Source organism: Myxine glutinosa, chromosome 7 (assembly GCF_964187855.1).
Source record: "Myxine glutinosa chromosome 7, kmMyxGlut1.1, whole genome shotgun sequence".
Taxonomy (NCBI): domain Eukaryota; kingdom Metazoa; phylum Chordata; class Myxini; order Myxiniformes; family Myxinidae; genus Myxine; species Myxine glutinosa.
The window spans coordinates 21,105,345-21,129,698 of NC_136267.1; the positions used below are offsets into that span (position 1 = coordinate 21,105,345).

General features: G+C 49.6%; 1 protein-coding gene across 7 annotated transcripts in view; it reads right to left on the minus strand.

The window, feature by feature from the left end:
• NPEPPS (aminopeptidase puromycin sensitive) overlaps positions 1 to 24,354 on the minus strand; it is a 170,237-nt gene that overhangs the window by 104,936 nt on the left and 40,947 nt on the right. For all 7 annotated transcript variants that reach the window (XR_013624027.1, XM_068121918.2, XM_078781362.1 and 4 more), the window contains exon 4: positions 21,763 to 21,847. Coding sequence is in view for 6 of the 7 variants with exons in the window: in XM_068121918.2 (XP_067978019.2) it covers positions 21,763 to 21,847 (85 nt within the window). In the remaining variant the exon portion in view is untranslated. The remainder of the gene's footprint in view (positions 1 to 21,762; positions 21,848 to 24,354) is intronic.

Here is a 24,354-nt window from a genome sequence, read left to right on the forward strand (position 1 = left end):
GGGAGACGGCGTGAAGCTGGAAGGTGTACTACCTCGGAGACATTCTGAATGGAGAAGGTGGATCAGACTCGGCAACGGTTGCAAGAGTGAGATGTGCATGGAAGAAGTTTCGGGAACTGAGTGGTGTGCTGGCAAAGAGGGGAGTGTCGTTGAAGCTGAAGGGAAAGGTGAATGCCGCATGTGTGAGAAGTGTTATGATTTATGGGAGCGCGACATGGGTAATGAACGTAAAGCAGCAACAAAGGCTGAAAAGGGTGGAAATGCGAATGGTTCGGTGGATGTGTGGAGTATCGTTGAGAGAGAGGAAGACAAATGATGAATTGCGAAAGATGATGGGAATAGAGCCTGTGATGGATGCTGTGAAGAGGAACAGGTTGAGATGGTTTGGTCATGTGTTGAGGAAGGATGAAAGTGACTGGTTGAGAAGAGTGATGGAAATGAATGTAGAAGGAAGTAGAGGACGGGGAAGACCGAGAAAGACTTGGCTAAAGATGGTGGAATAAGAAATGCGGGTAAGGGTGTTAACAAGGAGATATATATATATATAGTTGCGGTTTTGTGGTTTGAAAAAAAGGTTAATTTCCCCTCCTAGTTAGTTACACTACAACATGTAGCCTTGTTTAAAGCTCAGTTATTTCTTAGTAAATGTAAAGCGTAGTCCTTTCCTTTGTTAGTTTTGCGTTGAGTTGGATAATGAGAATTAGGTCCCCTTACGGTGCCTTTACGATGCTTCGACGCTTTAGGTGGTTTTTGGCACCGAAATACCACGAGGCAGGCCTGAACAAGTCGACCAAGGCCGAAGGAAGGCGGAGGAGGAGCCAGCGGTAAGCGCAAGCCGCCAATCAGGGCTCGAGGGGAGTGACTTACCACTGCGGCAAAAGGCGGGGTTTGGAACATTCGATTCAGGCGAGGGCGGGGCAATATAACCCTGTGCCCAAAGCCCCCACGTCAGTCAGTCGGTTCGGAGCGCCGAGTTATGAGCTGGAGTTATCAGTTGGCAGTTCGGGGTTTTTCAGCGAGTTACGAGAGGAGACGTGCGTATACGAACTTGCCCTGCTCCCCGCGCTCTGCGCAGTATTAATTGCGCTGTAAAGACGACCAGCGCCGGGCCACAGACGTGCGTATTTCCTTCTGCCTGCCTTTGCCGATATACGCGCCGCGAGGATTTTCCCGCCTGCCTGCCTTCGCCGGGATACGTGCTGTGACGGCCAGAGGGCCATGCCGGGTGAGCTGTTCCTGGAGCGACCGAAGCAGGCGCGTTCGGCGCGCGAACATTCTTCCTCCATCTCCCTGTGTGTGTAAGTGGGCCCATTGTCTGGGAAAAGTAAGCCTGCTTAAGTTCTGCCCTGTGTCCCTTCTTCTTCCAAATCATTGTAAATATAATATATAATAAATAGTGTAAATAGTGTAAATAAATCTGTTCTTCCTTCTGATTCGACCGTCTTGTGTTTTCCATCATTGACCTCGCATGGTACGAATTAGATCGCTCTGATCGGGTTCTATAAGAAAAGCAACAGCGCGGGTCACGTGATACGCATTCCGGTCGGCGTACTCCATTAAGCGTGGTCCGTGCGAGACTCGATCCCCGCTTCCGCTGCAGCGTGGGTACTCAAGGTCGGCGTGAAATTGTCCCGAAACTTTTCCATGTCTGCCCGGAAGTGGCGACTCAGTCTCGCGGTTTCGAACCCCCAGAGAGAAAAAGGGGCTTAATCTCCCCCTTTGGAATAAGTAAGCGGGCTTCGGAAAAACGGGCTTCGGAAAACCGCAACAATTTGGTAGTCAGGAGTGGGATTTGGAACCCTGAAAAAAAATTTTGGACACCAAATTGTACATATTGGCAGCAACAATTTGGTGTCAGTGGAGTGGGATTTGAACACTAAAATTTTTTTTGGACGAATTGGCTCTAAATTACGAGCGAACGAAATTTAGTTTTAAAAATCCAAATTGTATTCGTACCATGGCTGGCCAAGGCGGTCGAAGAAGAGGTAGAATTGATGACCCAAGACCAGGAGAGACAGTTGGTAGTAGAGGAAGCCGAAGAGGGGGCGATAGCTGGCGAAGAAAATGGCGGCGCCTCGCACGTGGCGGCGAGAGCCGAGCCCGCGGTGCCAGCCGGTTTAGACCTGTACTTGCTCATAACTCAACTACGAGCATCCATGGAAATGTTGGGTGACAGATCCGCCAGGGACATGAAAGAAATGAGGGACGAAGCAAGGCGTAACAAGCGTTACGCCTAGGTCCCCCGTCGGTGAAGTGATGCGAGTCGACAAAGTGGAAGACGCAGAAAACATGCTATGATATGATATTTCGCTCACAAGGGTTCAGACATACATGGAGGCGGCCATCTTGGATTTTGACATGGCCACCCAATTTTCAATAGCGTTCTTCCGTATGCCGAGATACACCCACACACCAGATTAGAAGTTGGTACCTCGCGTATTTTTCAAGATATTCCGCTCACAAGGTTCAGACATACATGGCGGCGGCCATCTTGGATTTTAACGTGGCGACCCAATTTACAATAGTGTTCTTCCTTGTGCCTAGATACACCCAAACACCAGATTAGAAGTTGGTACTTTGCTTATTTTTCAAGATATTACGCTCACAAGTTGCAGACATATATATGGTGGCGGCCATCTTGGATTTTGACGTGGCGACCCAATTTACAATAGCGTTCTTCCTTATGCCGAGATACACCCACACACCAAATTAGAAGTTGGTACTTCGCTTAGTTTTCAAGATATTCATCTCACAAGGTTCAGACATACATGGCGGCGGCCATCTTGGATTTTGACGTGGCGACCCAATTTTAAACAGCGTTCTTCCTTGTGCCTAGATACACCCACGCACCAGATTAGCAGTTGGTACGTCGCTTATTTTTCGATATTTCGCTCACAAGTTTCAGACATATATATGGTGGTGGCCATCTTGGATTTTGACGTGGCGACCCAATTTTCAATAGCGTTCTTCCTTTTGCCGAGATACACCCACACACCAAATTAGAAGTTGGTACTTCGCTTATTTTTCAAGATATTCATCTCACAAGGTTCAGACATACATGGCGGCGGCCATCTTGGATTTTAAAGGGGCGACCCAATTTTCAATAGCGTTCTTCCTTATGCCGAGATACACCCACACACCAGATTAGAAGTTGGTACTTCGCTTATTTTTCAAGATATTCATCTCACAAGGTTAAGACATACATGGCATCAGACATACATGGCGGCGGCCATCTTGGATTTTCACATGGGTTGCACCCACACACCAAATTTGAATGCGGTCCTTCGCTTACGCACGCATGCACGCCCGCACGGACACACGGACGGAGGGGAAAGCCATAGTCCCCCTTTCGCGACGCTGTGCGACGGGGGACAATAAGGACGAATTGAAAGAAGCAATGGGCGCCCAAAGTGACAAATACACCCGGGAAAAAAAAATAAAATAGGGGGGACATTGGGCGCGGGTTGAGCGAGGGGGTCGCAGTGGTATGCGACGGGGTGAAGCAAGGTGAGGAACGCGTGGAGAGCGAGGTAGAGCGGAGCACAGCCAAGTTGACCGGGGCTATGAAAAATGGCAACGCGGGGTGTAGAAGAGCCGGCGAAGGCTGAGTTGGACGAGAAAATTTTAAGGGCGCCGACGAGTGTCGAACTAGAAAAAGAAATGCTTGAAATTGGGGCCGAAGAGAAGGTAGAAACAGAGAATAATTCGCGCGAGGTAGAAATGGAATCCGCACAAAGTCTGCATTTGCACCGTGATGCCGGGCATGCTAACTCAATGGAAAGTTTGCAGGTGCTGCCGGGGAAGGAGGACCCCAAGGTGAGTGGAAAAAATGGCGCGAAAGGGTTTTTGGCGCGCTTGGGACAGAGTCGAGACCCGGGTGTTCGCGGAAGGTCCATTGTGCGGTGTACGAGAGAGTGTGGTACGAAGTACGAGAGAGAGTGTGCGCCGAAGCGTGAGCGAGAAAAGTGTGCGCCGGAGTGTGCCGGAGAAGTGCGTTACTGAGTATGTAACGGGAGAGTGTGTTACAGAGTGTGTGCAGGAGTGAACACCAGAGCATGTTGCAGAGTGTGTGCAGGAGTGCACACCCGAGGGTGTTATGGAGTGTGTAACAGAAAAGTGTGCGATGATGGGGTGCGTGAAAGGTGCGAGTGCGCCTGGGTGGTGTGCACCAGAGAGTACGAGTACGAGGGAGAATGCACACCAGACTGTGTGCGGGAAAAGTGTGTACTGAAGTGTGTGAAAGGCGTGAGTGCGGCTAGGTGTGCAGGTACGAGTACGGAGTGTGAGGGAGAGTGCACACCAGAGAATGTGGAAGGAGAGTGTGCAGTAACGGAGTATGTGGGAGGCGCGGGGCCGCCTGGGTGTGCGAGTGCGGAGTGGGTCGCGAGTAGTGAGGACGCGGCTCAAGCATCGACACCGACCGGGATAGCGTTTAGCAGGACGGGTGGCAGACGTGAGCCCCCGGTGAGTTGTGTGCAGCAGAGACCGGCGGGGATAGGTGCCGTGTGGGTCTCACAAGGACCGACATGCACGATTCGTGCCTCCGGCCCCCGCACTGTATGGCTGGTGCCGTGCCGGCAAAAGCAATCGGCGAGGTTCGAGGGGAGGTAGGAGTTTTCGGAGCCGCGCACCTTGGCGGGTGCGGTGCTCTGACCGTGGCCGGTTGGGTCACCGTGTGTGGGACCGCGAGGCCCCGCGCAGGGATGGAGCCCTGCACCTTGGCCCATCCATACCTCCTCCCCTGGATCGAAAATGCCGGACGGACCCAACATACAGGCGACCAACCACCTGCATGGATTGCTCGGCCTGTCGAGGTCGAGCCGTGACGACAATGTACATCCACTTGGTGAGGCTCGAGAGTAGTGGACTGATGAGAGTAGTGTGCCCCACGTGGGGGAATGGTAGTTTGACCATTCCTCACATGGGCAGGGCCCATGAGCATTAGTTTAGGGGGATGGCAATGACAGGCACGTGGGGGTGCCAGCAATGGTTACCTCCATGGGGCACCGAAGCTAGCCGAGGGAGGGCTAGGATAATGGCAGGGAATTAGCAGACTGTAGGGACAAGATTTAAGTAGTGACATCTGTACTGTAGAGGGGACGGAGGTAGCTAAAATGGATGATAACGAAAGGGAATGTGTAGTTTAAAGGGACTAATTTAAAGGGACCGAACCCTAATTTTTTTTTTGTACACTGAATCGAGGCTCGTGAAAGAGCTAACATTTATTTCACAAACAAATCAACCAGACAAACAAAATATATAAAAAGAGGGAGCGGAAGACAAGATGGGGAGAGAAGGGGAAGCACACAAACACAACATTTGAGAGCAGGGAGATGTGTGGGAGGGAGAGGGCTCGGGGAGAGGAGGCGTGGGAAGGGGGGGGGGGGTGGGAGAAGTATAAAACACAAGGACACCAAGGACTTCCAGGACAGAAGTTGGTATTTCAAAAAAGGGGATTTGGGGTGAAATTAGCAGGGGTAGAAAAGATCAAGGTTTAGGATGGGGGAAGATAAGAGATGGTGGTGAACAGCTGTTTTAAAGACCTGGGGGGTGGTGTGGGATTGAAGAGAGTGAGGGAGTTTGTTCCAGAGGCGGGAGAAAAGAGGAATGAAGGAGTGAAGGTGAGCAGAGAGTCTTGATTTTGGCAGTTTAACCTTAAGAGGGTTGCAGGCAGATCTTGTGCGACCTGTAGGAATATTTGGGGGACAGAGCCCAGAGAGAGCTGGTAGGGGGGGCAAGGCCAGAGAGGGGTCGGTAGAGACGGAAAGACCACCAACCTGCCTGCGGTGAGTGAGTGAAAGGCCCTTGGAGTTAGGTTCATCGCGGGAGATTTCCAATGATTCTGAACGCTTTGGTTTCAACAGCGTGAAGACGAGCTAGGTGTGAGGCAGCAGCACCAGCCCAGAGGGGAGAGCAGTATTCCATTGAGCTGCGGATGAAAGCCTTGTATGTGGTGAGGAGCTCAGGTGTGCCAAGGAAGGACTTCGCACGACGGAGGCTTCCCAGTCGGCGACTAGCTTTGGAGGCCAGATTTGAAATGTGGTTTTCTCAGGAAAGATCATGGCAGATAGTGAGACCCAAAAGCTTGAGTGACAGAACTTCTTGGAGAGGATTATTCAGAGAGTGGATGGGAGGGTTGTCCAGTCGGTCTTTTCGGGGAGACATCGTAAGAGTGTGAGATTTGTCAGGATTGAAAGACATGTTCCACTTGTTTGCCCAGTCTGTGATTTTGTCCAGGTCTGCAGAGAGTGAGGAGGCTGCAGACTGCCGATCTGAGGGATGAGGAATGGAGCGACAGAGAGTAGAGTCATCAGCAAAGAGATAGAGAGGATTTTCAAGAGAGTCAGAGAGATCATTGATGAAGACCAGAAAAAGCACAGGGCCCAGAACACTGCCTTGGGGAACTCCAGCCTGAACAGGAAGAGGAGATGAGAGAAAACCATTCAGGGCCACACGTTGACTACGACTAGAGAGGAAGTCCGCCAGCCATGCGTGGAGATTTCCATGGATACCAAAGGAGGAGCGTTTGGTGAGCAGAGCGGGGTGCCAGACCGTATCGAAGGCACGTGATATGTCAAGGGAGACTGCTCTAATTTCCTGTTTGGCATTGAGGACCTCCATCCATTGTTGAGAAAGCAGAAGCAGCATGTCCAGAGTAGAGTGTCCAGGTCTGAAACCAAATTGATGATCAGAGATCAAGCCATTGGAGAAGAGGAAAGATTTCATATCTGAAGCAATGATGGATTTCATGACTTTGCTGATAATTGGGAGAAGGCTGATTGTTCTGTAGTTGCTGGGATCTGTCTTTGCACCATTTTTGTGCAAAGCGGTGATGTTGGCAGATTTCCAAGCAGATGGAAGATGACCTTGAGCAAAAGAGAGGGAGAAGAGAACAGAGAGAGGGAGTGAAAGAGCGGAAGAACAGGATTTTAGGACCTGTGGGCTGATGCCGTCAGGTCCAGTTGCAGAATCAGAGTCGAGAGTTGACAGAAACTTTTCCACCTTGTCAGGAGGAAAGGACACAGAGTCCAGCAGGAACTGGGTACGACTGGGTACAGAGAGGGATGGGTTTTGGACACAAGATTTAGAGGCAAACACAGAGTTGAGGCATTCAGCTTTTTCACGTGCGGAGTCAGCCGTGTGGCCATTTGAGGTGAGGGAGGGGATGGAGGGGGAACAAACACCAGAAACAGATTTGACCAGACGCCACCAGGACTTGGAAGAGGGAGACAGATAAGAGAGTTCGGTCCTGAGAATGGAGAGATATTGTTTCCTGGCTCTCCTGAGGGTGGACACACACTTGTTTCGGGCTTTGTGAAAGGAAATGAGATTTCTTTCCGTTGGATTTGCTTTCCAGGAGACGAAAGCAAGTTGTTTCTTGGCAATAGCCTCACCACAAGATTCCGTGTACCATGGATGGGAGGAAGGGTATGACAACTGAAGACGAGATGGGATAAATCTGTGCATGAGAAAGAGCAATTTACTTTGGAAGAATTCCCAGGATGAGTTGATGTCAGAGGCAGTAGCGATGGGAGACCAGTCCAGATGATTGATGGCTGCTTGAAGACCGTGCCAGTTGGCCTGAGTGAAATGCCAGACTCGTCGACGCTGAGGAGGCTCTCTGAGAATGGTCAGAGAGATGTCCACTTTAACAAGCACATGATCAGAAGAGCCGATTGGAGCAGAAGAAGAGCAGCAGACATTTTCAGGGAAGTTAGTCAAAACCAAGTCCAGAAGAGAAGGTGCTCCGTTGACTGAGATCCGGGTCGGGAAATTGACAGATTGTATCAGTCCCAGTGAGTCACAGAAGTCCTTTGCTGAAGAGCCATGGCTGGTGAGAGAGGTACCCACACCCAGCCAACTGGCATGGTGACAGTTGAAATCACCACATATGAGGAAGAGAGAGTTGGGATGGGTAGATAGAAGTTGGTCCATATTATCAGACAGCGAGATGTAGATGGAGTCATCACACTGTTTGGTGGACGGTGGACTGTGATGGGGAAGATTTGGAGGGGAGGGGCAAGGGGGAAGTTTTGGAGGGGAGGGGTGTTGGGGAAGTTTTGGAGGGGAGGGGTGATGGGGAAGTTTTGGAGGGAAGGGGTGATGGGGAAGATTTGGAGGGGAGGGGCAAAGGGGAAGATTTGTAAGGGATGGGTAATGGGGAAGATTTGGAGGGGAGGAGCAAGGGGGAATATTTGAAAGAGATGGGTGATGGGGAAGATTTGGTGGGGAGGGGCAAGGGGGTAGATTTGGAGGGGAGGGGTGATGGGGAAGTTTTGGAGGGGAGGGGTGATGGGGAAGTTTTGGAGGGAAGGGGTGATGGGGAAGATTTGGAGGGGAGGGGTGAGATTGGATTTTGAAAAGTCTACGATTAATGGGAAACGAACATTTATTGCAAAATGAGTTTCTTGAGACCTTCGAGTCAAAAATACGTTTGAGGACGCTGAAGGAGGGGTGGAGTGCAGGAAAGTTTCGGGAATGTAGAAAAAAGGAATTGTAAGAGATGGAATTTTTTTTTGGAATGAATAGATTTGGTGAGCAAGTCGAAAGCATCCTTTTGTAGAAGAAGAAGAAAAAGGTGTTATGATATACAACAGAATACAGTTCTTCAGGGGAAGTTTAAACATTTTTAACAACGTGATCACGAACAACGTGATCGAAGAACGAACGAACAAATAAGAACAACGAATAAACGAATAAGAACAGAGAAGGAAATATTTCTATTTCTTTTTTTTTTTTTTTTTGAGTTGAGATTTTTAACAAGGAAGTATGGGGTGAAAGACTGGGACAAAAACAGAGAACGAAAGTAATTGCACCGCTGAGAGAAAAACAAAGCCTCAAGGTCGGACACGGTAGCCTACTAGGCCTCAGAATACGCGATGATTTTGTATACAGGTATGAAAAATTAACACCGAGAATCTTACTAAAGACACTGTAGGTGCACAAACCGAAAGATAGATACAGTTTCGACAAAAACACAATTGTGACGAATTACTTAACTTCGAAAACGTGAGCGCATGGACAGCTTCGAAAAGACGTGACCTCCAATCTTGCACATGCGCAAGAAAAAAAGACGGGGAAGCACGAGTTTTAGGGGAAGTAGTCAGATAAATGATGCTGTGTGTGTGAGGAATTGTTGTTGAGACAAATAGAATTGTGTTGAGGTGTATGGAAAGTAGTGTGCTGGATAAAAGGTGTGTGAGCACAAAAGGTGTGCGAGACAAAAGGTGTGCAAGGTATTTAGTGTGTGGAAGTAGTCGTGTGAATTGACTTGCATGGTGTGCAAGATGGATGGTGTGGAATGAATGGTGTGGAATGCTTGGTGTGGAATAAAAGGTGTGGAATGCATGGTGCGAAGGAGTGAATGGGGGGAGGTGGATCCCATTCACGGATGCCCGGGGTGGGTCGTGTAAAGCCAGGTAGAGGGCTTCGGCAAAATTTGTATGGATATTGACACCTGTGGTGCGAGTAGTGGAAAGAAGTGTTTTGTTGGGTGCATGAGTATGTGGAATGGCTGGGTGTGTGGCTTAATTGGTGTGTATGGTTATTGGGGCACTCCACCACTGGTAGTTTGTCGGCCAGGTGAGGCCGCAGGTAGGCTCTGGGAGCCGGTTAGAGTAGTTGCGAGTGGGGCCCGAGGATCCCAGGAGAGGACCCGGGTTGCCCAATGCCAAGGTGGGCATCAGGGGGTAAAGTGCCAGGAGGGGCCTTCCCCAGTTAGGTAGTCGCCTTCCCCAGCAGGTAAGCTCGGATGGCGGCTTCAGTGGCGGAGGTGCGCAGGTAGGTAGACCTGCTGGTAGAGCCACACGACCCAGCCCCGAAATTGTGCGTAGGCACAGTGTGAAAATTCGTTGGGAGTGAGACCCAAAATTCAAGGGCACCGCAGTGTGGGCAATGGGAATTCGGGTTCTTAGAACCACATAGTTTAAAGAGGCCGATTGGCAGGGTACTACCCCGGGTAGGTTAAATGAGTAATGCTATTAGTGTAGTTAGGATGTAAGAAATCCCTTCGCACCATCCACAGCCAGTCACTAAGGAGGACGAAGCTCCACACCAAGGCTTTGTGAACCGTTTGAGTGGTAAAGACGCATCATGACGTAATGTGACATTGTGTTTGTTCCATTCCTTCCTTCCTGGGAGGGATTGGGAGATGAATTTGAGATAGAGGGGGATATGGGAGACAAGACGTAGAGACGGATTGTGAATACAAGGAGGGCTAGGGTAGTGTAGCCGATGGTGGGGGGTACGGACGGATAGGGACGAGCCTGCTCTGCTCGCTCTTCCGCGTCCCTCGCACTGCATTGCCTTGTTCTATGTGCCATTGCGTCTTTCTCCGCTTTACTTGTTGTGCCTTGTCTCTCCCCCCACCCCAGGACCATTTTGGAGGTGGAACTGTGCAGCACCATCGACCTGTGCAACATCCCTTCTGCACCTTGCTACATCTGTGCAGCCGAACGGCACAGCATTTGCTGACATATCCTTTTGCTGCAACTTTGTTGCACCTGTGCAGCATTTTGCTGCTACAAACCCTTTGCTGCACCTTACACACTATGGACCACAAGCTTTGTGGCCTTGCACCTCTGCTGTGCAGCACCTTGCTGCAAAATCATCTTGCATCTTCGGACCACTTGTTGAGTGGCATTAATGCCAAGCAGTCGGACCACATGGGAGTGGCCCTGCCTGGCAAAGGAAAGAAGAAATGAAATAAAAGCATTTTTGTGCATTTAATCATGGTGTGCTAGGAATGAGAAGATGTGTAAGGTTAGATAGCCCTGAAGATTAAAAATGGCCTGTATGCCGGTCCGGGGGCTAGCCGGTTTGATATATGCACACAGAAGAAGCAAGAAGCAAGACGCAAGAAGCAAGCGTCATGATTTTGAGTGTGTTTTTGCTGTGCTTTCTCTCCCCTCCAATCTTCTCTTCCAAAAAGGACAGGTTCTGGGTCATAGAATTGTAAATAAGGTTAAGTTCTGTGCTTGTAAATATATAAATGCTGCCCACCGGCTATGTGTTTAGTTTGAAATTCCGGAAATACTCGGTTAGTTGTGGGCGTGAATCCGATATGAAGCTACTCAACGCAATAGGAGGGACACATCTAGTGTTTTAAAACTGTCGCACACACGGGTCAGAGTAAATGTTAGGGGGAACCACACCTTTGTGTCACATGTAAAAGAAAAGTAAATTTTGCATGTCATTCTCTAACCGGTCGATCCATTGGTGGTTCCGACTCGGGTACGAGTCTGACGAGGGAGGGATGTAGTGTTGCGGTTTTTGTGGTTTCATAATAAAGGTTAATTTCCCCTCATAGTTAGTTACACTACAACATGTAGCCTTGTTTAAAGCTCAGTTGTTTCTTATAGTGTAGCAGCATAGCAAACCTGTTGTGCATTTTGTGATACAAGCACCAAATTTGGCACAAATGTACATTAATATGTTGCGAACATTTTCAGATATTGGGCCACTTGAAATTCCGTAATTTTTTTTTTCAAATTTTTTCAAATTTCGTAATTTCAAATTTTTCGGGTGACACCGTCACAATTTCGGTCTTCGAGGCCGGCCGATATAGTGGGGCGGCTTAGCCCAAATATTCAAAAGAATTGTGCATTTTGTGATACAAGCACCAAATTTGGCACAAATGTACATTAATATGTTGCGAACATTGTGTGGTCAGCAATGAAGACGAGAGTCTGAATTACATGTATGCAAAAGACCTTGTGAACCAGTGAAGCAAATACACGGGTAAGCATGAATTAAATCTAGGGCATGATATAATTTCCATGATGTTTACCTCTACACTCAATGGTGGAAGGAGGTAATGTTTTGATCCCAGCTTGTCTGTATGTCTGTTTGTCTGTTAGTCCACAAAATTCCAGACAAAGCTTGTAGTAGTGGTAGTTGTAGTGGTAGTGGTGATAACAGAAATTGTTATATAGAACTGAACTTATATTATTATTATATGCAGAAAATAACTTCATTTCTATATGCCCTGCAGTGGACAGGTTAATTGGTTTATGCACTGAAGGGGTCACCCTGGTGTGCACTGCTGTGTTCTGCCTCACTGAGTTGTTCAGGTATGATGTACTCAGCACAAGCTTCCGGTCGGCCCGGAGGTGGGGGTGCGGGGCCTGTCACGGAACGTCAAAACAAACGGCCTGCCGGGGCCGCCCAAAAGTCGGGCGTGAGGGGCGCGTCCACTAATGGAACGCCTCTCGCTTCCCAGATCGAGGGCCACGTGGTCAGGAGAACCTCGTCCCTTCCGGTCACACTTTGCCTATCGGCCGGCCTCGAAGACCGAAATTGTGACGGTGTCACCCGAAAAATTTGAAATTACGAAATTTGAAAAAATTTGAAAAAAAAAAATTACGGAATTTCAAGTGGCCCAATATCTGAAAATGTTCGCAACATATTAATGTACATTTGTGCCAAATTTGGTGCTTGTTTCACAAAATGCACAATTCTTTTGAATATTTGGGCTAAGCCGCCCCACTATTAGTAAATGTAAAGCGTAGTCCTTTCCTTTGTTAGTTTTGCGTTGAGTAGGATAATGAGAATTCGGTCCTCTTACGGTGCCTTTACGATGCTTCGACGCTTTGGGTTGTTTTTGGCGCCGAAATACCACGAGGCAGGCCTGAACAAGTCGACCAAGGCCGAAGGAAGGCGGAGGGGGGGGCAGCGGTAAGAGCGAGCCGCCAATCAGGGCTCGAGGGGAGTGACTTACTACTGTGGCAAGAAGCGGGGTTTGGAACATTCGATTCGGGCTAGGGCAGGGCAATATAACCCTGTGCCCAGAGCCCCCACGTCAGTCAGTCGGTTCGGAGTGCTGACTTATGAGCTGGAGTTATCAGTTGGCAGTTCGGGGTTTTTCAGTGAGTTACGAGAGGAGACGCGTGTATACGAACTTGCCCTGCTCCCCGCGCTCTGCGCAGTATTAATTGCGCTGTAAAGACGACCCGCGCCGGGCCACAGACGTGTGTATTTCCTTCTGCCTGCCTTTGCCGATATACGCGCCGCGAGGATTTTCCCGCCTGCGTGCCTTCGCCGGGATACGTGTTGTGACCGCCAGAGGGCCACGCCAGGTGAGCTGTTCCTGGAGCGACAGAAGCAGGCGCTTTCGGCGCGCGAACATTCTTCCTCCATCTCCCTGTGTGTGTAAGTGGGCCCATTGTATGGGTCATATAAGTAAGACTGCTTAAGTTCTGCCCTGTGTCCCTTCTTCTACCAAATCATTGTAAATAGTGTAAATAAATCTTGTTATTCCTTTTCTTCCAATTCGACTGTTTCTGTGATTTCCATCATTGGGTAAGCGTGGCACAAATAAGAACCGCTTGGATCGGGGTCTAGTAATTGCTAACGGCTCGGGTCACGGGTTCGCTACCGCTCGGTGTAGCTACCAACACCCGCGATTCGGGCGGGCTTATTTCCTCGTTTCTGGGCAGCGCGATTAATTAGGTAATAGCGAATTCTTAGTCCTAAAACCCTATTTCGCGCTGTCCAGGAAGGACGTCATAGGTCCTGGGTCCCGTCGGTCAGTCAAAGACAAGGGGACTAATCCCCCCTTAGTAAGGGGAAAAGGCCGGCGCTGAGATCCACAACAATTGGTGTCAGGAGTGGGATTGGACCCGAAGTGCGCTTAACGCACTCAAAATTACGAGCGGCCGAAATTTAGTTAACAACCAAATTTAATTCGTGCCATGGATAACCAAGACGGTCGGATGCCGGTGGGGGTAAATGGTGAGGTAGAGGGAGAGGAAGTAATAACCCAGGACCCCCGGGAAGAATTGGGAGAAATGGAGGATGCAATTGATGAGGGTGCGATGGCAGAGGTAGCAGGGGTAGAAAATGGTGGCGCCTCGCACATGGCAACGAGGGCCGCGCCCGCTGCGCCAGGGGGTTCGGACCTGCACATACTCCTAACTCAATTCATGGCATCCATAAAAAAGGAAGGGGACAAAACAAGAAGGGAAATTGGGGGACTAAATGATGACATAAATAAAATAAACGGTAAGATGGATACCCAAAGTGACAAATGTACCCGGGCAATAAATAAACTGGAAAGCAAATTGGACGCCCAGAGCGACTTTCACCCGGGAAATGAAAGAAATGAAAGACGGGTTAAATAATTTGGAAAATAAAATGGGGGGCCAATTGAAAGAATTGGGGGACAAATCCACCCAGGAAATAAAGGGGTTGGAAAACAAAATGGGGGATCAATTAGAAGAGGTAAAAAACGGGCTGGAAAGCAAAATGGACACCTGAGGGGAGTTAATAAAAGAGATGGGGAAAGACATAAGGCACAGGTCGAGCGGGAAAGTTGCATTGGTACGCGACAGGGTAGCGCGACGTGAGGAACGTGGGGAAAGCGAGTTTGAGCAGAGCACAGCCAAGTTGACCGGGGTAGAAATCGCGACACTGGGTATGGAAAAGCCGACGGCTGCCGAATTAGAAGAGAAAATTTTATTAGTACCGGCAGTCGTCAAGGAAAAAGAAAATGAAAAAATTAGAGTGAAAATTGGGGCCGAAGAGACGGCAGAGTTAGGAAATGAATCACGGGAGAAAGAAATGGAATATGTGCAAAGTCCGTGTTCGCATCGTGATGTCGTGCTGCCTAACCCAAATGAAAGTTTGCAGTTGCGGTTGGCAGAGAAGAGAATCCCGAAAGTGAGTAGGAGCGTGTATGGCGCGAAAATGTTTGGCGCGAAAAGATTTTTTGCGCGCTTGGGATCGCGACGTCACCCGGGCGCTCGTAGAAGGTCCGTGGTGCGCTGTGTGAAGGTGAATGGCACGCGTGTGCGAACAGCACCGAAGCGCGGGTGTATAATGGAGTGTATGTGGGAAGAGTGTGAAACTGAGTGTGGAACGGAGTGTGACACAGAGTGTGCGATGGCCGAAGACGGTGTGCGAGAATGCACACCGGAGCGTGTTGTGGAGAGAGTGCGGGAGTGCACACCAGAGCGCGTGATTGGGTGTGCAACAGGAGATTGCACACCCGTGGGTATGAGTGCGCCAGAATGTGTGCGAGGGTGTGTGATGATGGAGTGTGCGAGCGGCGTGAGTGCACCTGAGTGGTGTGCACAGGAGAGTGCAGTAACGGAATGTATGGGGTGTATGAGGACGAGGACCCGGGTTATGAGGACGCCTGGGTGTGAGAGAGAGGAGTGGGTCGCGTGTGGGTGTGAGAATGTGGCTCAAGCATCGACCCGGACCGGTGGGTTAACGTTTAGGCCGACGTATAGCCAAAACGAGCTCTCGGGGCGTGGTGTGCTTTGTGTGCTGCGGGGGCTGGCGGGGATCGTTGCCGCAGCGGCGTGCACGATTCGGGCCGGGCCCCGCCCTGTATGGTCGGTGCCGTGTCGTAAAGGCGATCAGCACGGTTCAAGGGGGGGTCAGAGTGGTCGGACCTTTGCCCCCTGGCGGGCGCGGTGCTCCGACCAGGGGAGGTTGGGCCATCGTGCCGGGGACCGAAAGGCTCCGCGCAGGGATGGCGCCTGGAACCTCGGCCCAAGCATGCCGCCTCCTCAGAATCGAAAATGCCGGACGGACCCAACCAGCAGTAGACCAACCACCCGCATGCATTGCTCGGCTTTTCGAAGCGGAGCTGTGACGAGAATGTATTGCCGCACGGAGAGGCTCGAGTGGAGTGGACTGATAGCCATAGTGTTGTTAGGTAGTTGTTAGGTAGCTACCAAGCTACCCAATGGTACCTTTCCCATTCACATGGGGCACATGAGCTTTAGATTATGGGGATGGCAGTGAAAGTTAGCCGAGGGCGGGCTAGGATATTGTTAGGGATTTAGAAATGACAGTAGAGACTGAGATTTAAGTAGAGACATTGTACAGGTAGAGGGGACGTAGAGAGATTAGGTGGATGATAATGACGAGGGAGTGCTTAGTGTAAGGGAAGACGGGAAAGCACGAGTATTAGAGGGAAGCAGTTAGTTAGATGATGCTGTGTGTATGTAGAAAGGTGTATAAGTGGTGTATTGAGGACATGTGGCATTGTGTGGTGTGAATTGACTTGCATGGGGTGCAAGTGGAGAACAGGTGTGTGGAATGAATGGTGAGAATATATGGTGTGGAATAAATGGTGTGGAATGCTTGGTGTGACGTAACAGGTGTGGAATGCATGGTGCGGAGTGGATGGGGGAAGATGGACCCCTTCACGAGTACCCGGGGAGGGTAGTTTAAAGTTAGGTAGAGGGTTTAGGTAAATTGTTGGATATTGACACCTGTGGTGCAGGTAGTAGCAAGGAAGTGCTTAGATGGGTGCATGAGTCTGTGGAAATGGCTGGGCGTGTGGGCTTTGTTTGTGCGTATGGTTATTGGGGCACTCCGCCATTGGTAGTCTGTCGGCCAGGTGAGGCCGCAGGTAGGCTCTGGGAGCCAGTTAGAGTCAGAGTAGTGTTCAGTGGGGCCCGAGGATCCTAGGAGAAGGACCCGGGTAGCCCAATGCCAGAGAGGGCATCAGAGGTGTGAGAGAGCCAGGAGGGGCCTTCCCCGATTAAGGGTAGTCGCAAGGAGCATGGTAAGCTCGGGTGGCGACTTCAGTGGCGGAGGTGCGCAGGTAGGTTGACCTGCTAGTGGAGCCACACGACCCAGCCCCGAAATTGTGCAAAGGCACAGTAGCGAAAAATTGTGGAGTGAGACCCAAATCTGGAAGGCACCACAGGGTGGGTCAATGGGAATTGGTTGTTAGAACCACATAGTGTAAAGATGCCGATTGGCATAGCATGACCCCGGGTAGTTTAAAAGAGTTAATGTTATTAGAGTATAGTTAGGATGAGAAATCTCTTCGCACCAACCACATCCACTCACCAAGGGAGACGGAACTCCCCACCGGGTTTTGCAAATGATTTGAGTGGGTGAGACGCATCACGACGGAAAGTGACAATGTGTGTAATTCCAACTCTTCCTTCTTGGGAGGGATTGGACGACGAATTTGGCTTCGAGGGGGATATGGGAGACAAGACGTAGTGACGAATTTGTAAAGTGTAAATATGGGGAGGGGCAAGGGTAGTGTAGGCTGACATGGGGGGGGGGGGGGCGGGTACGAACGGTTAGGGACGACCTTTCTCTGCTCGCTCTCCCGCGCCCCTCATGTTGCATTGCCTTGATTGATGTGTACCCTTGCGCCCTTTCCTCTGCTAACTCTCTCTGCTTTATCTTCCTCCCCACTCATGGACCCTTTTTTTTTTAGGGGAGTGTGCAGGAACACTGAGCTGTGCAGCTGCACCGTGCTACACAGGTGCAGCTGCACTCTGCTACCTTTTTCTGCACCAATACACCCTATGGACCACACGTTCTGTGGCCTGGCATCTTTGCTGAGCAGACAATTGCTGCAAGCGTTACCTTGCACCTGCGGACCACTGGCTTTAAGTGGCGTCAATGTCACGCAGATGGACCATAAGATTGGCCCTGCAAATAAAAAACGGACACGGTTTGTGCAATTTCTTCCGGTGTGTCAGGAAAGAAGACTTCAAGTTTTATTATGGCACACCAAAGACGAAGCAGGAAGACGCAAGAAGCAGCAGCCCAGCAGCAGCCAAGCAGCAAAAGCCAACATTTGTTATGAAATGGTGATTGTGCATTTTTGTGAACTGTGCATTTTTGTGCATTTTTTTTGGTGTATTGGTGCATTGCATTGTGTTTCTCTCCTCCCAAATTTCTTTCCCACAAAAGAACAGGTCCTGGGTTATAGAGATGTAAATAATTAGTTAGTCTTGTAAATAACATGCTCCCCACCGGCTTCATGTATAGTTTGAGAATTATTTCCGCAATTCGGTTAACTGTGGGTGTGAGTCTGTTAGTTAGTACACAACGCAGTAGGTGGGACATATCTAGTGTTGTTAAACTGTCGCACACAGGGTGTTAGGTTAAATGTAGAGGGGAACCACACCTAAGTTTCACACGGAATTTAAAGAGTAGTCCTGAACCTTGCTCAGAACCGGTCGTGCTCACTTGTGTGGGTTCGGCTCGGGGACAAGCCTGGCGAAGGAGGGGGGCAGTGCTTCGGTTCTGAGATTTGTACATATGACATCATTAAAGGTTAAAGTTTGCCCCCCATAGTTAGTCCACAAGCAACACGTAGGCCCACTTAGAGTATTAGTCACGTCATAGTATGTGTAAGAGTAGGCCATTTACCTCGTAACATCTGCGCTGTGTAAAGAAATGAGCTTAGGTCCTTTCATTTTGCGGCCACCCTTCAATTTCGCCTATGGGCAAACTCGATCCCGCGCCCCATTTTGGCTGATCCCTCCGTGTGTTACGCTTTGGCTGCCAGCAGCATTCGCTCCCCTTTGTTCGCTCAAATCTAGCCCAGTAACACGAGGTAGGCCTAAGAAGAGGGAGGAGCGCGGGGGTTGAGGAGGGGCGGCGTCAAGGAGCACGTCAGAGGCGATGACGGTAAGGGCCACCAGCCAACCATGGCTCTAAGGGCATGGCGTGATAGGGCGTGGTAAGGGCGCGTCTGGCAAATTCCAGAGAGTTCGCTGGGCAGGGCTATATAAGCCTTCACACAAAGCCCTCAAACAGGACTTGTCGGCACAGGAGTTATGAGAAGGGAGAGGACTCGCGTGAACAAGACTGTATCCAGAGGACTGGAAGGAGTTGCATTGTATTGAACTATTACGTACGCAGCCACGTGAGTGAACGCGGCCATAGCCGCCAGTGTAACCGCCAGAGCCAAGCCCTACCGTTCACCCCGTAATTATCCCATGCGCGCCAACGACACGCTGAGAGCTCCTGCCGTCTGTTTCATCTACCGCTGGGGACTGGAGGGAGAGCTGCCCGGACGCCACACCTGGACGTGCTGACCTGTTCATCTGCAATCCCCGTGTGAGTGTCTGTGTGCGAGACGGGCCCGTTTGTCCAGGGAATAAGTTAAGACTGTGAGTAAGGCTGCACTGTGTCTTCTTCTTCTGATCATTGTACATCGTGTAAATAAATCTTGTTATTCCTTTTCTTCCAATTCGACCGTTTCTGTGATTTCCATCATTGGGTAAGCGTGGCACGAATAAGAACCGCTTGGATCTGGGTCTACTAATTGCTAACGGCTCGGGTCACGGGTACGCTACCGCTCGGCGTATCCACCAACACCCGTGATTCGGGCGGGGCTTATTTCCTCGTTTCTGGGCAGCGCGAGTAATTAGGTAATAGCGAATTCTTAGTCCTAAAACCCTATTTCGCGCTGTCCGGGAAGGACGGCATAGGTCCCGGGTCCCGTCGGTCAGTCAAAGACAAGGGGACTAATCCCCACTTGGTAAGGGGAAAAGGCCGGCGCTGAGATCCGCAACAATATATATACATACATACAAACATATGTGCTCCAGAGCAAAAAAAAAAAAAAATGAGTGAAGCTGTTTTTTTTTTTTAATTAAGAGCCATAGATGCTGTTACGGATTCGGCCCTTCCGTGGTGGTGGTTTTCATCCACGTGAAACATTTCTGGTTAGGTATTATTATTCTTATCGAGATTGGAAGGAAACGGCAATTATTGTTGTTTAAAGGAAATGGTTATTGTGATTAAAACGTTAAAAGCGCTCATGGTAAAAATGAAACAGGAAATCGGATCGTGCACCCGAAGACGTCGAGGGAAAAAGAAGAGGTCGGGAGGCAAAGGTCGGGGAAGACAAGTGTTGAAGCTCCGTTACGGGTGTGGTCGAGCGAACGTCGCGAGTGCACTTTGAGACCTTGAAAGGAAATTCATGCGATAGGGGTGCCGGAGTATTGAGGAACCTGCGTAGTCAGGTATCGGCATTGAGGTACCGGAGAATCCTTGCCTCGAGGCTCCGGCTCGAGTGAGAGCCGTCCGCCATTTTGCCCCGCACGCTGCGTTCATCGGAAAAGGTTTTTGTCACGTCGGCTGGTCTTACCCTCCGGTGGTCTGCCGGGGAGGGCTGTGCACTAAAGCGGCGTTTGAAGATTACACGGCGGTTCGCTGATTGAGCGGCGAACGTGTACGTCGGCGCGCATCTTTGGGGATTTTCCATTCTACCGCGAGTTTGCTGGGTGTTGGACCACGTGACTTCTGTGTCGCTTCGACCGCCTACGCCTCGATTGATCTTGATCGGACATTGTTCCAACGATCGCTGGAGCGAATCAACTTCACCTTGGAGAGTTATAGAGACATTGAGGAGTGCTCGGTTCCATTCCCTGGGAGTGCCGTGTTTTTTTTTTTTTTTTTTGTTTTTTGTGTGTGTATACAAGATCGAGGCTCGTGAAAGAGCGAACATTAATCACACAGAAAGACAAACAGACACACAAAACAAATAACATCGGGAGCGGTAGACAAGATGGGGAGAGAGGGGGAAGGACACAAACACAACATTTGAGAGCAGGGACCGGGAGACATGGAGACATCGAGAGAACTGTGGGCGGGAGAGGGCTTTGGGGGGGAGGCATGGGAAGGGGGGGGGTGGGAGAGGTATAAAACATATGGACACTGCCAAGACTTCCAGGAAAGAAGTTGGAATTTCAAACAAGGTGGATCTGGGGTGAATTAGTGGGGGTAGAAAAGATCAAGGTTTTGGATGGGGGAAGATAAGAGATGGTGGTGAACAGCTGTTTTGAAGACCTGGGGGGAGGAGTGTGATTGAAGTGAGTGTGGGAGTTTGTTCCAGAGGCGGGAGAAAAGAGGAATGAAAGAGTGAAGGTGAGCAGAGAGCCGAGATTTCGGCAGTTTAACCATCAGAGGGTGGCTGGCAGATCTTGTGCGACCTGTAGGAATATTTGGGGGACAGAGCACAGAGAGAGCTGGGGGAGCAAGACCGGAGAGGAGTCGGTAGAAGACAGAAAGACCACCTACCTGCCTGCGGTGAGTGAGTGAAAGGCCCTCAGAGATAGCTTCATCGCGGGAGATTCCAATGATTCTGAAAGCTTTGGATTCAACAGCGTGAAGCCGAGCCAGGTGTGAGGCAGGAGCACCAGCCCATAGGGGAGAACAGTATTCCATTGAGCTGCGGATGAAAGCCTTGTATGTGGTGAGGAGCTCAGGTGTGCCTAGGAAGGACTTCGCACGACGGAGGATGCCCAGTCGGCGACTGGCTTTGGAGGCCAGCTTGGAAATGTGGTTTTCCCAAGAAAGATCATGGCAGATGGTGAGACCCAAAAGCTTGAGCGACAAAACCTCTTGGAGAGGATTGTTGAGAAAGTAGATGGGAGGGTTGTCCAGTCGATCTTTTCGGAGAGACATAGTAAGAGTGTGAGATTTGTCAGGATTGAAAGACATGTTCCACATGTTTGACCAGTCTGTGATTTTGTCCAGGTCTTCAGAGAGTGAGGAGGCTGCAGACAGCCGATCTGAGGGAAGAGGAATGGAGCGGCAGAGAGTGGAGTCATCAGCAAAGAGATACAGAGGATTTTCCAGAGAGTCGGAGAGATCATTGATAAAGACCAGAAAAAGCACAGGGCCCAGCACACTGCCTTGGGGTTTGAGTTAAGTTACTAGATAAGATGGTACCATCTTAAGATTGATTATATGGTTGATTGCTATCATTGTTGTATGGTTCTTCCTGTGTGCTTTTTAATACATTATTTGGTTTGTGGATAATCATTGGTGTGGTTTCAATATTGATTTCGACACGGAATAATATATTTTTCTGCCGTGGCTCCTCTCAGGGTTCAGAGGTATACCACGACCAGGAGGTCGGGGAGGAACACGTAACAATGCGTAGTACATATTCCAGTTTAAATTGATTACTCATGTTACAGTAGCTAAAAGCCATTTACTCGTGAAGGAAGTTCCTTTTGTTTGTGAGGAAAAACTCACCTTTGCCACTCTCAGGAATGAAGGAAGCTGTGAGGATGTCAATATCTGCACAGTTCATTACGACGTGTCCTGTTGCTTGTTTTACCTGCAAAAACAAAGAAAACAAGCATCACATGTGGACTCTCCACAAACCAAGCTTTGAAAGTATCTACAGATCAGTCTTGCAAGTATCTAGTCTGGTCTGTTAGGGGGATTTTAAGAGGGGATTGTGCAAATTTGTCTACAAGCATGAAACTTGGCACACTTGTAGTTTGTGACCTGCTGAATTCAAATCTGCCGGGAGCCAAAGCCAATTCTCAATGGGAGCGCCATATTTGACACTTCAAAATGGCCGCCACTCAAAAACTGACTTTTCCGTTACTAGCCAACCAAAAGTCACATAATTACAATTAAAAGCACTTTTCTAGGGTTTTGGACCTCACTGATTCTAAATCTGATGTCTGTTTGACAGTAGCCTTGACAAGGATCGCCAAATTGGAAAATCCAATATGGCCGCCGGTGAATATTATAATAAATTTTGCATAACTTTGACACTTAAAGTCATAAATCAGGAAGTAAAACAAGTAAAACCAAGAGATCAAGGTATCCTTTATTGATCAACAAAATCAGGCTAATAACCATTAAGCACTATGTTAATATTAATTAATTAATTTACATATATTAATAGTAAATCAATCAATCAATAAATGTATCAATCATATCACGTGCTGTGACTGGTGTCACACTGATTCATGAATTCTCATTGTTCACACATCCACCTTCGCATTTGCACAAAATTGTGCAACGAACGCCAGCTCTGCAGCACTTGCAGTTCCCTGTGCATGACTTCGCACAGCCACACTGCAAAAGGATGGAACAGGCCTTGCTGCTGTCCTCAAGGGTTGTCCAGAAGGGCAACCACCCACCACTGCTGTCCTTGTGCCACCCCCAGTCATGGAAGTCAGGGATGTCCTGGTAAACAGACGTTGCCTGACTCCAGAAGAAGCTGGCCTGCAGCATTGCTCTGCGGATGTGTTGATATAGAGCAGCTTGTGTTGGTGGTAAGGCCTCTAGTGTCTTCTTCCCACTTGTGAAGAGTCGAAGCCTAGCCTCATTGACTCTTTCCAGACCACAGCCCTTGCTGTACATGACTACAACAAAGCGCTCTAGAGTGCGCATGTGCTGGGACTGTGGGCTGAGCTCTTGGGGTTCACTGGTGAGGGCAACAAGGGTGTCCGTCAGTCCTGGTGTGCTCTGCCAGGCTGACCAGGCTGACTTCTTACCACATCCCAGGAAGTGTGACACAGTGTCACAGCCTGTGACCGCATGGAATAGTGGCAGTGCCAGGCACGTTGATGGTCCCAGCTGGGCAGAGAGAGTGTGGATAGGAATGTCACGCATCTTCTTCCCACTGCCGAGACAGACCCACAACTGGGACAGCCCAAGTGATGAAAAGAAGTGAATGGCCAGGATGACCACATCACTGTCGACTGTGCGCACCAAGGCAACCTGGTGGCGCTGCTGTGTTGCATGGGCAAGATGGAGCAGTATCCTGGTATCAGCCTCAGTGTGGTTACATGGCTGAAGACCAGACACGTCATGTTGTTTGTTGGAGAGAACACTCTCCTTGTTGGTGCTGAAGAGAAGTCTCCCACCCAGATCCTGCTTTACATTTACAAGCTGTGCACTCAGGAAGGGGAACAGTTCCCTCTTGTTGTCAGTATTCTTGAGGAACCCAGTGTTCCAGTCCTTCTTTGGAATACGGGTCTGGCCATCCCCAATCCTGGTACATGGGCCTAAGCCACGACGATGGTGTGTCAGGGTTTTGAGGTTGTCCTCTGGGTAGGTGTCCCAGACAGCATCTACCCGTGTGACAGTTGGAGTTACCTGTGACTCCACAAATGGCACCAAATGCTGTGACACATAATCAGTGAATGTGTGTGCTGAGGTCGGCCGCACCATGTGAACAACAGCTGCCATGTCAAGTACCACAACTGTGGCTGCTTTGGCTGCAGCTGAGCGACCAGTGGGTGCCTTTAGGTGCTCTAGAATGTCCGACTTTTTGCCAGACCTGAGTGATCCTTGGTTTGAGAGACTAGGTGGTTCTCTCTGATTCTCATACCGGAAGAACTCTTCCATGTCTGCATCAGGTCGAGACTGCAAGGACAGGAAAAGCTTGGTTATGAGGGAAGAGTTTCTCTGAGCACTGCCTGATGTGCCTCCCTTTTTGGTGGTAACAGGGCGATTGGCAAATGTGAGGACATTTTGGCGTTTGAGAGTGTTTGTTATTGGCAAAGTGTCCTGGTCTAGAGTCTGTGTTACAAACTTGGCATGCAGATCTTTTCCAAGGTTATGAAGCTGGGCAAGCGATGCAACAACTTCATCTTTCATGACCTCCTGTGTGTGTAGAGCCACAAGCTCATGGCCATTGGCAAAGGGATTACCTAGCTGTTCAGCTATCTCCACAAATGACAGAACATCTTTCTTGTACTTGGTCTGCAAAGCACTTGCTTCTTCGTGATGGGTAGTGCGTGAGCTTGCAGTGTCCAACACAGCCTCAAACTCCTCGATACATCGAGAGCAGTCGGGACCTGCTAGCATGAAAAGAGTGAG